Source organism: Homarus americanus, unplaced genomic scaffold (assembly GCF_018991925.1).
Source record: "Homarus americanus isolate GMGI-L3 unplaced genomic scaffold, GMGI_Hamer_2.0 scaffold8020, whole genome shotgun sequence".
Lineage (NCBI taxonomy): Eukaryota > Metazoa > Arthropoda > Malacostraca > Decapoda > Nephropidae > Homarus > Homarus americanus.
This window is the reverse complement of record NW_024712315.1, coordinates 215883-229101: the sequence shown is the minus strand read 5'-3', so window position 1 is coordinate 229101 and position 13219 is coordinate 215883. Positions and strand designations below refer to the sequence as shown.

General features: G+C 44.4%; 1 protein-coding gene across 2 annotated transcripts; it reads left to right on the top strand.

Annotated features, from left to right (window-relative positions):
- Positions 1 to 1718: 1718 nt before the first annotated feature.
- LOC121860048 (flightin-like) lies at positions 1719 to 13168 on the top strand. 2 transcript variants are annotated; one of them, XM_042357059.1, is made up of 4 exons: positions 1719 to 1838; positions 6766 to 6942; positions 11345 to 11572; positions 11741 to 13168. In XM_042357059.1, exons 1-4 carry the CDS (start codon positions 1823 to 1825, stop codon positions 11890 to 11892), a joined length of 573 nt encoding a protein of 190 aa, XP_042212993.1. In that variant the 5' UTR covers positions 1719 to 1822; the 3' UTR covers positions 11893 to 13168. The 2 variants fall into 2 exon arrangements, with proteins under 2 accessions (XP_042212993.1, XP_042213001.1); XM_042357067.1 differs by having other exon boundaries at positions 1720 to 1838; positions 6766 to 6900.
- The last annotated feature ends 51 nt before the right edge of the window (positions 13169 to 13219 follow it).

Genomic DNA, 13219 nt, shown 5'->3' with positions numbered 1-13219 from the left:
ACATACATTCTTACACCATCCGTACCGAGAAACACTACAATCGGATATTTTTGTTGACTTTCCTCGTAACATAATGTGACTATGCACTATCTTAAACCCTTAACTCTTTCCTGTGGATGAAGAAAGATCTATTTACATCTTAAATTGACACAAAATATAACCGTATCTTCCTACACCGTGTCAGAACAGGTGACTAAAGCTGACACAAGATTAAGATATGTGGTAATATCTTTTATGACGACAAGTTGCCATTTTTTATTTTGTTTACCCCAATATTAGAACCGATGGTACGAGGGAGGGGAGGACGGAGGAGGGAGGGGTTAGGAGGGAGGGAGGACGGAGGAGGAGGGAGGGGGTTAGGAGGGAGGGAGGACGGAGGAGGCGTGGGTTTCCCCCCCGCCGTAGAATAATTACTATGGGGAGAAGTTTGGGAGGAAAAGGGTAGATAAAATTATAGGAGGGAGGGGGAGGGGAGAGAGGTAGGCTTCATCAACTTCACGTTCAACATTTCACCAACATATCAACCAGAAAATTCAACCAACACTGCCAACATATATGAGTGGATGTACCATAAGTCTCGCCTCATTCATCTTACAAGACTCTAAAATGCCTCTAAAATCAAGTATATCATCACCTAGGCCTTCCCTTATCCTCCTCACATCATAAGACTCCAAAATTCACTCATATATCACGATAAATTAGTCACTAAAACAAAAGAGGTGGGTAATGCGCTCTCTGTCTCGCTAATTAGTCAAAATGTTTAGAAATTAATGGTTTAAAAACTTCCTAATTTGGGGGCTATGTCTTGTGACCTTTCCTTGTGGTTTCAATCTCGTTAAAAGTGAGAAGAAGAAAAATAGTTCTACAGGGTGTTTACGACCTTCAGGAGAACTGTCAGCAGATGTTTGTTTGGTGTCTATTTAAGGGGTTTTAGTTGTAGTGAAAATATATAAAGAGTTTGGAAGGAAAAAATGCAGTTTGTTGATGTTTTGTGACTCTTATAAAATTTATCAGTATAAAAGAAATTCCACTGTATCTCGGTGTGTGTGTGTGTGTGTGTGTGTGTGTGTGTGTGTGTGTCAAGACAGATTGTCAGGGGTGAAGGACAGGCAGTCAAGCGTGAGAGACAGTAGTGGTGGCAGAAGATGGTGTAATCGGAGATAGGTACACAGTGACCACCCGTCCCACACCATCACCCTAACTACTGCACCGCCTCCTTCACCCACCCCCCCACCCATCTTATCCTCGACTGGAAGGGATTACGAGCCACAAGATGGGTGTTTGTGTTCATAAGATGCCCCGCGGGGTAAGATCTTAGCCTCGCTGTGGCACTCGGCATTTGTTGTCCTTAATTGTCGAGAGGTACGAGTCCGACCTGGCACCGAGCGTCGGCAGAAATAAACCCTGCGCATGCGCACTGCCACCGGCAACCCGGCACCGTCTCACATACACCCAGCCTTAACCCGCCAATAACCATTTTTTCCACAGCTCATCGTCGAGTTTATTTTCTTTAAAACCTATAAATCCCATCAGTTTATGACCCCTCGGGTGTCTCGTCCCCACACATAACACCTTGCAACACATCCCCACACACGAAGACCACTGATGGAACACAACAAACACACCAAAATGGACGTGAGAACAGAAGGGGGGGTTAGGTGGGGGTGAGGGAGGGACGGTGGGAGGTGCCAGCTAGGTCGGACAGGGGGCGCTGGGCCGGATGCGAGTATAGCCGGCACCACTTGGGTGAGACTGGCGTTAGTTGGGGCGAGGTAGCCCGTGGGTGTGGTGACTATCGTTCTCCTTCTCTCTTTACAGCAAGATGGCCGGTGACGAAGGTAGGAACCACCTCCATCTTGAATAATTATCCGAATTCTTTTTCCCTCTCCGTCTTGGTGGACTGTACTCCGCAACAGTCGATCACCAGCACGAATTTTTGTCCCCATCTTGGTGCGATTCTCACCATCCCTGAGACACCAGACCAACGCGTCTTCAGCTGACTAGCGTTTCATTCATTCATCTTCAGTGGGTCATTTGTGTGAGGACTTATTGTGTGCTAATGCTGTGTCCGCCACGCTCATCAACTTGTTCCTGTAACCATCTCTAACTAGTCCACGTTCTACAGTGCCATCACCAACCCTAGTGCCACCATCAAGTGCCATCATCATCCTAGTGACATCATCACCAAGTGCCATTATCAAGTGCCATCACCAAGTGTTCTCACCAAGTGCCATCACCACCTTAGTGTCATTACGAAGTGCCATCACCAAGTGCCATCCTCAATACCCTAGTACCATCATTATTCCTAGTACCATCATCATCTTAGTGTCATCACAAAGTGCATCATCACCTTATACCATTGACACAGTGCCATTACCCAGTGCCATTATCATCCCAGTGCCTTAATTACCCTACTGCCATCATCCTGCACCATTCTAGTACCAAAGATACCCAAGTCTTAGTGCCATCATACCACCATCACCCTTGTGCCAGCACCATCCTGTTACCATAACACAATACCATTATCACACTACTACCATGAACAGTACCATAATTACCCGAGCGACTATCATCCTAAATTCATGCTATTTTCATATAATTTCAAGTATCATGTCATATCAGCATCTAGATCATGCCATATCATCACCTGTATCATGCCACATCACCTGTATCATGCCACATCACCTGTATCATGCCACATCACCTGTATCATGCCACATCACCTGTATCATGCCATATCACCTGTATCATGCCACATCACCTGTATCATGCCACATCACCTGTATCATGCCACATCACCTGTATCATGCCACATCACCTGTATCATGCCACATCACCTGTATCATGCCACATCACCTGTATCATGCCATATCACCTGTATCATGCCATATCATCACCTGTATCATGCCACATCACCTGTATCATGCCACATCACCTTCATGCCACATCACCTGTATCATGCCACATCACCTGTATCATGCCACATCACCATTATTACATCACACTAAGCCCCACAGTTTTATCAATAATCATCTATGGCAATAATGGCTTTTACTTGTATTAATTTCTTTGTTAACATCAACCATCCCTGTCTATATTACAGCTAATCTTGTCTCTAATTCACTATAATCTTTGTCCATGGAGAAGTTATAATTTACGTATAATTACAATATGTCACTATAACCACGGCTGTATCGGTGACTGGTAGACTGTATGTATGTCAGTCAGTCACTATATGGGTGAGGTTCCTTTGATCTGTTCCATAAAAGGTTGGCGCTTGTTCGTCTGGCGTAGATTACGTGGGTACATGACGCGTTGGTGAGTGCTCGCGTTGGTACGGGGATAAAATGAGTAGGTTTATATAATATGACTACTAATAATAAAAATAATAATGATAATAATAATAATGTTGATGACGCTTGCATGTTCAAGCATAAGGTAGTCAGACCCGGGCGTGTATGGCCTGTCCAGAGTCAATAACATTAAGAGCGCGCGTCAGGCAGGTTGAAACACGCCAAAGTAAACAGAAAGTGACTTCAACACCCAATGGACATAAGAGTCTTTGATCCAGCAACGAGAACGTCATCACAGATACGTTGAAGCTCGCCAAGGAAAACATTTAATGGCTCCAACATCTTATATGGAGCCATGCGAGCCACCAAGGAGCACTACTGAACAAAAACTTTATACCTGCTGAAGGCCGCCTGGCAGGAATTTATTTGCGCGCGGGTGTGTGGGTTGAGACGCACACACGTTTACATCGTCGGCCAACATATTCACCACCAAAATATGTGGGTGGGTTAGTTTTGGCGGGAAACCTTCTGGCGAGAAAAACTGGCTATGAGTCAGTGTTTACGTCTTGGCTCAGGTAATATTTATCAGATTTTTACCCGCGAATCAAAAGTTTAAGATTTAATGAGAGGGGAATGATGGAGACGACAGTAAGGTAAATATAACGCGAAAACAAGACAGTCTCGGTGTTGGGAAAGAAAATTCATTATAGAAATTTTCCCGTAAATACTAATCTGTGAGTCACTGTGAACACTTGGCAGAGGAAATCTTTTTGTCGCATTTATACAACAAAACCATTCCAGGAAGTAGATCAGTGACTGGATAAGTAATTTACTTCTTAATGGCGAACGAAGCTTTATTTTTCCTTAACTAATGCTGTAAATGATACGACGAGGCTCTACAATGATTCAAATACTGACTTGTCTTCGTAACAGATAAACTAAAGACGAGTGTAATGATTGACCTAAAAATACACACCAAGAGAAAAAAATAAATCTAAAAAAAAACTTAAAAATCTCATGAGACAAACTTGACTAAATACATCCATAACATTTAGCAGTTACGAGACAACACTAATTAATACCTGTGTGTACCTGTAGTTGGACAGTACCCAGGTGACCCAGTGACCACCTACAGATACTAATGAGAAAATATAGAGACAATTACTGTACCTGAGCAACACGAAGACCCATTCCTCAGTTTCCACTCTCAAATATCAACACTTCTATAATTTTAGATTTTAGAATTGTAATAGAACCGCAGTGATTATTAGTGTTTTTATTAAATTAAACAAAAATATACTTGTTTTACGATAGAGGAATAAATACAGTAATACTTATAAAACCAAATACGATCGGGCACTCGAATCCAAACAGACGGACACCTTGGTACATCACAGAGACAAACGAAAATCATCAAGGCACAAGACTACCTCAGTTCCCTACTCCTTACAATACAAAACAGTGAAGAAAAATTAACATGTCCAATTTAATACAATAAGAAGCAGAAATTGGCCATTTAATGCAATACAAAAAAAAAGTTTACATGGCCATTTTAATATATTACGAAGCAGAAGTTGGCCATCTTGGTACACATCCTTGAGTAACAGTTGGGCCGGTCACTCAACCTATATTTACCTCCCAGTGACCACATGTTCGTCTAGGCTCTTGGCAGGAGTGAGTCATATTAGCCTCTGTGATGTTATTGCTCACTGGGACCACTGGGACCACAGCCTCTTAAGAAAAAAAGTTTGGAATGTAATTTTCTTCCCGGCTGGAGTTGTATGGATGCATCATATCACCTGAAGATTAAACACCTCGCCTTATTTCCCCTGATTGGTCTAAAACAGATTGGCCCTCGCTATTAGAAGAGAAGAGATGACCCCTTGTGATTGCCAATGGTCTCTAGAAACAGAAATTCCCTCGTGATTGGTCGAAGGAAGAGTCAGTTATTCATGATTGGTCGAAGGAAGAGTCAGTTATTCATGATTGGTCGAAGGAAGAGTCAGTTATTCATGATTGGTCGAAGGAAGAGTCAGTTATTCATGATTGGTCGAAGGAAGAGTCAGTGATTCATGATTGGTCGAAGGAAGAGTCAGTGATTCATGATTGGTCGAAGGAAGAGTCAGTTATTCGTGATTGGACGCGAGAAAAGAGACAAGCCTTCTCAAGAGACCAAATTAGTTGAAAATCTTCTGCTATTGGCCGAGGGGGATCATTCAGTCGCTCGTGATTGGCCGAGAGCTTCATGGCGCGTACCAATGCGATGACCAGTCGTGGCTTGTAGTAGGCAAACCTATTCTCACTCACAAATAGGCGACAACCGTGCCAACGACGTGACCTAAACCAGACGACGATTTCTGGCACAGACCCACGACGAGAAGGGGGGTGAGGGGGAGGAGAGGGATGAGTGGGGAAGAAGTGGAAGATGGGGAGAGGGAAGATTTGATTAGATGGACCCAACATAGAGGAAAAGGAGGAAGTGAAGGTAAGACTGACAGAAAGAGAGAGAGGGTTAGGAGGAGAGAGGGGGGGGGAGGAGGAGGAGGGGGGTTAGAGGAGGAGAGAGACGAGGAGGGGGGAGGAATGCTTGACATGTCTTACCATAAGGGTCGACTGGCGGGAAACTCGACTTAGGTTACTCTCAGCAGCCAGAATTATTTAACTAGACATTCTTGGGATTCCACCGCCCCCCCCCCCTCCCTCGAACCTAACCTAACCTCACTCACAAAAAAAGAAAACGTAAGATAACTAAAGAAAACGGGAGATAAACAAAGAAAAAGTGAGATAATATAGAAAACGAGACACAGAGAGATTGAGAATAAGAGAGACATTTATTTATTTGGGGCTCAGTTGGCCAAGGTTCAGGGGGGTGGGGGGTCTGAACGTGGCATTTAGGCTCCCCGTAAGGTAGCTGTCTGCTCAACCAGGTTACTGCTGGTAGAGAGATAGATAAACAGGTAGACAGATAAGGGTAGTATGTTAATAATGATAGTCAAGAATACCTGAGATTAATAAAACAGAGCTAAGTGGAATTGTTTACCTGTATTAAGTAATTAGGTTGATAACGGGGAGAAGGAAGTGATTAACGAGACCTGGTGACCTGGAGACCTGTAGATAACGAGAACTAGTGACCTGGGGACCTGGTGTTAGAGAGATGACTCAGAGGAGCAAGGGGGTCAGCCACCAGCCAGGTATTTATGGAGGTGACACAAAGTGAACCTGAGAAATATTAATGAGTTGAGAGGTCAGTCACCGGTGCAGCCAAAACCTTTACTACTGTTCTATTATTATTTCACTTTAATAAGAATGGATTATTTTATTTCACCAATTATGGTCTGTTGTTGTCTTCCATTAAGAGTTTGTTTGTCTCACTAAATCAGTAGGAGAAGCAGGTGAGGTATAGGTAGACACGAAGGCTCTAACACCTGAGTCTTGGAGCTCCTCACTCACTCTTAACTTTCCTCTAATAAAGACAAAAAGAAGAAGAAGAAGGCCAAGAAGGGAGAGAAGGAGGAGAAGAAGGAAGAAGCTCCTCCTCCGGAACCTGAGCCGCAGGCGCCAGAGCCGGAGCCGGAGCCGGAGCCCGAGCCAGAGCCACCTTCAACAGGTGAACCACAGGAGGACACCGTCGTCACCTATTGGGAGGAAGGTCGGACCCGCGGTCATGTGTGTCTCTTACGCCACCTGCCGCCGCCGCTGCCATTTCTGCCGCTGCCACTTTCGCCATTGCCACATTCACTACTGCCACTTTCGCTACTGCCACCTTCGCACCACCCATAACCCACCTCCTCATCTCTCCTCTGCACCAGGTGTGGCGTACAGTGACTGTGGAACACAGCGGTGTACTGTACTCCACCAGTGGTACAGGAGGGTGGTGGTGGGTCACTAGCCTTCAGCTGGTGTGAGAGCCAGTAACCTTTTCAGCTGTAGCTACAGTACGCCAACCCGGGGCACGTCCCCAGGGTCACACCCTACCCCTATGGTAGCTCCCTTCCACCCCTGGCCTCCCACATACCCCAAAAGGCCAGGCCACCCAGCAGGGGCGGACCGTCACGCCTGCGCCAGCACTGGGTGTGGGTGACGGACGTGTTACACCATCCGTCACCACACATCACTGTTGGCACAAGCCTGGCGGGTCCAGCTTGCCCCGAAGTAGTATATTAGTGGCCTCGCCAGACGCTACACTACTGCTGCCACTGCCAGCAGAGCAGACAGCTAAGCTAGCAATGCACCACATAACTAGCAATGTACAGTTATTGCATCAATATTACAGCTCGCAATCAACGGTCATTCTAGTCTATGCTTGGTAGCACTAAGCAAAAAACTCGGTGGCATATTCTGGCAGCACGGCAAATAGCAAAGCTAGCACTGCACCACATAACTAGCAACGGTCAGTTATTGCAGCAACTTTACAGCTAGCAATCAACGGTCATTCTAGCTTATGGTGGGCAGCACTGAACAAAAGACAGAATGAGCGGCGCATGACGGCGGCGACACGCGGAGTGACGACAAGACACCGGCTCAGAGACACACCAGAATGACCAGCGGTTCTGCACACATCCCCCTACGGAACGCCTCTAGCTAATGCCTGAAGAAACGTTTTTTTTAACTAAAATTAACCATAAATCCGTCTACTTCTATATTTCATTACATGTGTTAACCTCTGCAGAGTAGCAGAAGGACGTAGCCAGCGGATATATCTGTCTGTTGTGTGTCTCTGTTTGTCATTTGTTTTAGTCTAAGCCGACCCTGTCAACACCCTAGATATGTAATGGTGTTGACTCAAACTTTAGAGGATTCAGAATGTGTCTTAGAGCTTCCAATCCTTTCTCTACGATGGTCTACACTACATCCCAGGCCTTCAAACCCTTTCCCAAAGAGGTTTACAAACTTTCTCCGAGAACTTTCAAACACTTTCTCTAAGATGGTGAAAGCTCAACTCCTACTCTTAGAACCTTTCTCCTAGATGATCACTTTCATTCTATATATCTCCCCAGTCTAAAAACTTGGTTCTCTCTCTCTCTCTCTTTCTTTCTTCCTCACTTTCACTGTTTCTCCTTCACTTTCACTGTTTCTCCCTCACTTTCTAAAACTTTCCCTAGTTTAGTTATCCCCTCAAGAGTGTCATTCGTAGTATATAGCCTAGGTACAGTGCCTCAGTTGTCTGCTAAACACACCTAGTATAGCCAGTCGACCCTACCATAAGCGAGCGCCAGTGCTAACAGAGAACTGGCGAATATTAGCCTGGCGTATCTCTCCATATAAGCATCACGAACGCCAGGCACTGCTGACTGCTCGTGCTGGCGCTCCATTATGGTGGTTATTAGTTACGTTCCTCCTAAAGTGCCCTTAATACAACAATTATTTATTATTTATTTAACTAAAACATCTTAATAAAAAAACAATTATTTTACGTTCTTTATATATTTGAGAAATTTTCGAACGATTTTTTTTATTTCATTTATACATATTGCAAGATTTTGTTAATAAAAGAAAGAAATATTTATGCATTTTTTATTTTGCATTTTGTTCTATTCATTTGTATTTGACTATTTGAAAGCATCACTATTTTATTTCTCTTGGAACACTAGCAAGTTACTAGTTCAATTTTGGGTTTTATAAAAATCAATAACCAAAAGGGACGATATATAGATTTTTAAAAAAACCTTCCAACTAGTAAATTGCTTTATAGGCTGTTAAGGGCGATAGTTCTCTCCTTCAGCTTAAACAAAACAAAGCTGACATAAGCTGAGGAAATAAAAGCTTGATAGAAAGTAGATATTTGGTTAATAATCTTGCATGAGTAGATAATTGATTCTGCAGCTTATTTAAAACTCAATAAAGTCGCCTAAAAATTAATTAATATAACTAATGCTATTTTAAAAGCTTAGATTAATTTTATTATTTAAATTTTAAGCTTTATATAAGTTTCAATAATATCAAGAGTAGGTTTAAAATTCTGATAGGTTTTAGGTAGACATACATACTGTACATACACACATACACACATACAAACATACATACATACATACATACATACATACATACATACATACATACATACATACATACATACATACATAACACGCATACATACATGCAAAATTACACAAAAGTACATATAAAACGCATATCCATCATTTACACCACACACACACACACACACACACACAGTTAAGGTGTCCCAATCGATTATTTTGTCTTTTAAGGTGTCCAGATAGACTGTGTTTCCCATTAAAGGTGTCCCAATAGATTGTCTCTCAGTTAAAGTGTCCTAATTAACCGTGTCCTTTATTTTAGGTTTCAAATTTGCTTTTTCTGTCATTTTGAGTTAATGTGTCCCAATAGACTGTGTCCCTCAGTTAATGTGTCCCAATAGACTGTGTCCCTCAGTTAATGTGTCCCAATAGACTGTGTCCCTCAGTTAATGTGTCCCAATAGACTGTGTCCCTCAGTTAATGTGTCCCAATAGACTGTGTCCCTCAGTTAATGTGTCCCAATAGACTGTGTCCCTCAGTTAATGTGTCACAATAGACTGTGTCCTTCAGTTAATGTGTCCCAATAGACTGTGTCCCTCAGTTAATGTGTCCCAATAGACAATAGACTGTGTCCCTCAGTTAATGTGTCCCAATAGACTGTGTCCCTCCCAGTTAATGTGTAACAATAGACTGTGTCCCCAGTTAATGTCCCAATAGACTGTGTCTTTAGTTAATGTGTCCCCAACAACAGACTGTGTCCTGTGTCGTTAATGTGTCCCAATAGACTGTGTCCCTCAGTTAATGTGTCCCAATAGACTGTGTCCCTCAGTTAATGTGTCCCAATAGACTGTGTCCCTCAGTTAATGTGTCCCAATAGACTGTGTCCCTCAGTTAATGTGTCCCAATAGACTGTGTCCCTCAGTTAATGTGTCCCAATAGACTGTGTCCCTCAGTTAATGTGTCCCAATAGACTGTGTCCCTCAGTTAATGTGTCCCAATAGACTGTGTCCCTCAGTTAATGTGTCCCAATAGACTGTGTCCCTCAGTTAATGTGTCCCAACAATAACAATAGACTGTGTCCCTCAGTTAATGTGTAACAATGACTGTGTCCTTCAGTTAATATGTCCCAATAGACTGTGTCCCTCAGTTAATGTGTCCCAATAGCTGTGTCCCTCAGTTAATGTGTAACAATAGACTGTGTCCTCAGTTAATGTGTCCCAATAGACTGTGTCCTTCAGTTAATGTGTCCCAATGTGTCCCCAGTTAGTTAATGTGTCCCAATAGACTGTGTCCCTCAGTTAATGTGTCCCAATAGACTGTGTCCCTCAGTTAATGTGTCCCAATAGACTGTGTCCCTCAGTTAATGTGTCCCAATAGACTGTGTCCCTCAGTTAATGTGTCCCAATAGACTGTGTCCCTCAGTTAATGTGTCCCAATAGACTGTGTCCCTCAGTTAATGTGTCCCCAGTTAATAGACTGTGTCCTCAGTTAATGTGTCCCAATAGACTGTGTCCCTCAGTTAATGTGTCCCAATAGACTGTGTCCCTCAGTTAATGTGTCCCAATATACTGTGTCCCTCAGTTAATGTGTCCCAATAGACTGTGTCCTTCAGTTAATGTGTCCCAATAGACTGTGTCCCTCAGTTAATGTGTCCCAGCAGATACTTTACACCAAGAACATGACAACAACAAACAAAATCCACCAGTTAATAGTTACAGTGACCCGTTACAGTTCCCTCTCTTTTACTCATCTCAGCGGACAGGGTCCCTCCCTCCCTCCCTCTTGTTAAAACGTAACAACAAAAAGTCTCCTCCTCCCGCCTCTCTGTTTTACTTGTTGCAGCAGACAGACTGTCCTCCCCTACCTAGTAAGGCATTACAGCCCCCCCTCCCCCCCACTGTTTACTCGCCTCAGAGACAGTCCCTCACCCCGGCAGACAGAGTCCCCCTCAGCAGACAGAATCCTCCCTCAGCAGAAATTGTATCTCAGCAGGAAAGTTCTCTTCCCTCCCCGTGGTCTTGTGTATTGCTCCGCCAGGTGAAGTAGACACTAATCTCTATACCCCTTCTACAGAAGCCCCGGTCGATGAGGCGCCACCCGCTGAGGGCGGAGCCCCTGCCGCTGAGGGTGAGGCTCCTGCGGAAGGAGAGGAGGCCCTAGAGCCTCCCCCAGCACCCAAGAAGAAGCCCAAGTTCTTCGTGCACTGGAATAGGCGCAAGCCTCGCTTCTACGACTACAACTGGGACTACGGCGACAACTACTACAGTTCCCTCGTCAAGTACATGGACAGCAGAGCCGGTGGTGAGTAAACCTGCCTCACTCCCTCTCTTCCTGTCCCTGCCTCCTCCTCTCCTCCCCCCCCCTTTTCGTCACGTGGCAGCAGTTATAACATCATTTTGGAAGTCACTGTTAATAACATTACAACAACTTGCCTATATATGTAATATTCCCCCGTCGTTTCCCCGACAGATTACCCTCGCCGTATGGCCTTCGCCGAGCGTGGCATCCGAAGCAACGTGGTCCGCCGCACAGTGCCCGACACCCGCACCGCCTCGCTCCTCGATGACGTCCGGAGGTCCATCAGGAACTTCGAGCTGTCGCAGAAGACCTACATGAAGTAAACCAGCCCGTCCCAACTCCTGCCAACCACCACCAGTTGTACAAGTCAACCAGACCTTATAGAAAGAGTCATCTTGTACAAAGTCATCCACACAAAGTCATCCAGTGTTGTTATTTTATGATGGGATCGACATTACTACATCCAACTCATATATGCCACAGTTGCATAAAAGTCATCCAGACATAATACATCATCCGTACTAAGTCATCCAGACAAGTCACCAACAAGTGTTGTGAAGGGACGACCTATTATCTGACTGCTACTGCCACACAACACCTCCTGGCACCGGATTGGTCATCTCCAGCATGTCTACGTCACCGATCGACCAATCAAGCCATGTTGCTCTCAAGGAAAAAAGAAGAAAACATGAAAAAAGATGAAAAAGGGGAAAAAAACCTTCCCTGAATACCTCTTGTCTTTCACGTTCAAGACAAAGTTATGCGTCACCCTCAGGGGCTTCGTCGCCATAATGGGATACCAAGAGCGCCATGATTTATTTACTTTCATATTAAGGAAGGACAACGTCATCATCATAAGTTAACAAGAAACATCTGTTATCTTCAGTTCTGTGGCTTATTTCCACTGTTAATTTTTAATTAGTATTAACATCACTTATTCTTTATCTCTCTGTCTCTCTCTGATCTTTTCTTCTGTGCTCATTGTTGCTCTGTGTCTGTACCCTCTGAAACTGTGTACTCCTGCTGTGTACGTACTCCTGCTGTGTGCGTACTTGTGCGTGTGCGTAACTGTGTTGTATGCGTACTGTTGTGAGGGTGTGTGTTAGTGCAGGCTCGCCCCCAACTCAGGCTGACCCCCACACCGTCCTGGCGGGGCCAACAAGTATGTGTCTCGGGAACCCAGCCACCGTCACGTAGTGTTGCTGCGGCAGGCGTGTGTGGGGCGGCCGGAAGCTGTCCTAACCAAGTGGCGGGGGACATCCTACGGCCAGGGCGCCTCAAACCTGCCTCCTGAAGGACCTGGGCGTAGGTCCGTAGGGCGTGCGTGCCGAGTCCTCAGGTGAAGGGGGCATCATCGCCAGTGGTCACATAGGATTCCCGCGTCGCAACAATTATTTTATTCTTTTCATATCACAGTCTTATCATTGTACGACTCGATCATTGATACTGTTGATGTGTTTCAGATATAAGTAATAATAATGATAACTGGGAGAGAGAGATAGGACGCCTCTCTCTCTCTCTTTTGATAATACTCTCAAATACTTTATCTGTAAAGTGAAGGAGAACTTTGATAAAAAATAACAACACCTAAAAAATATACCAGTTTGTTTTGTTTTCCTCAGACGACTGTAACACTCTAGTGAACATTGG

What these genes read in the sequence shown, in the direction of transcription:
- LOC121860048 (XM_042357059.1), top strand. An exon ending in CGTCACCTATTGGGAGGAAG is followed by an intron (nt 6,943 to 11,344) that starts GTCGGACCCGCG and finishes CCCCTTCTACAG; the next exon opens with AAGCCCCGGTCGATGAGGCG. An exon ending in CATGGACAGCAGAGCCGGTG is followed by an intron (nt 11,573 to 11,740) that starts GTGAGTAAACCT and finishes TTTCCCCGACAG; the next exon opens with ATTACCCTCGCCGTATGGCC.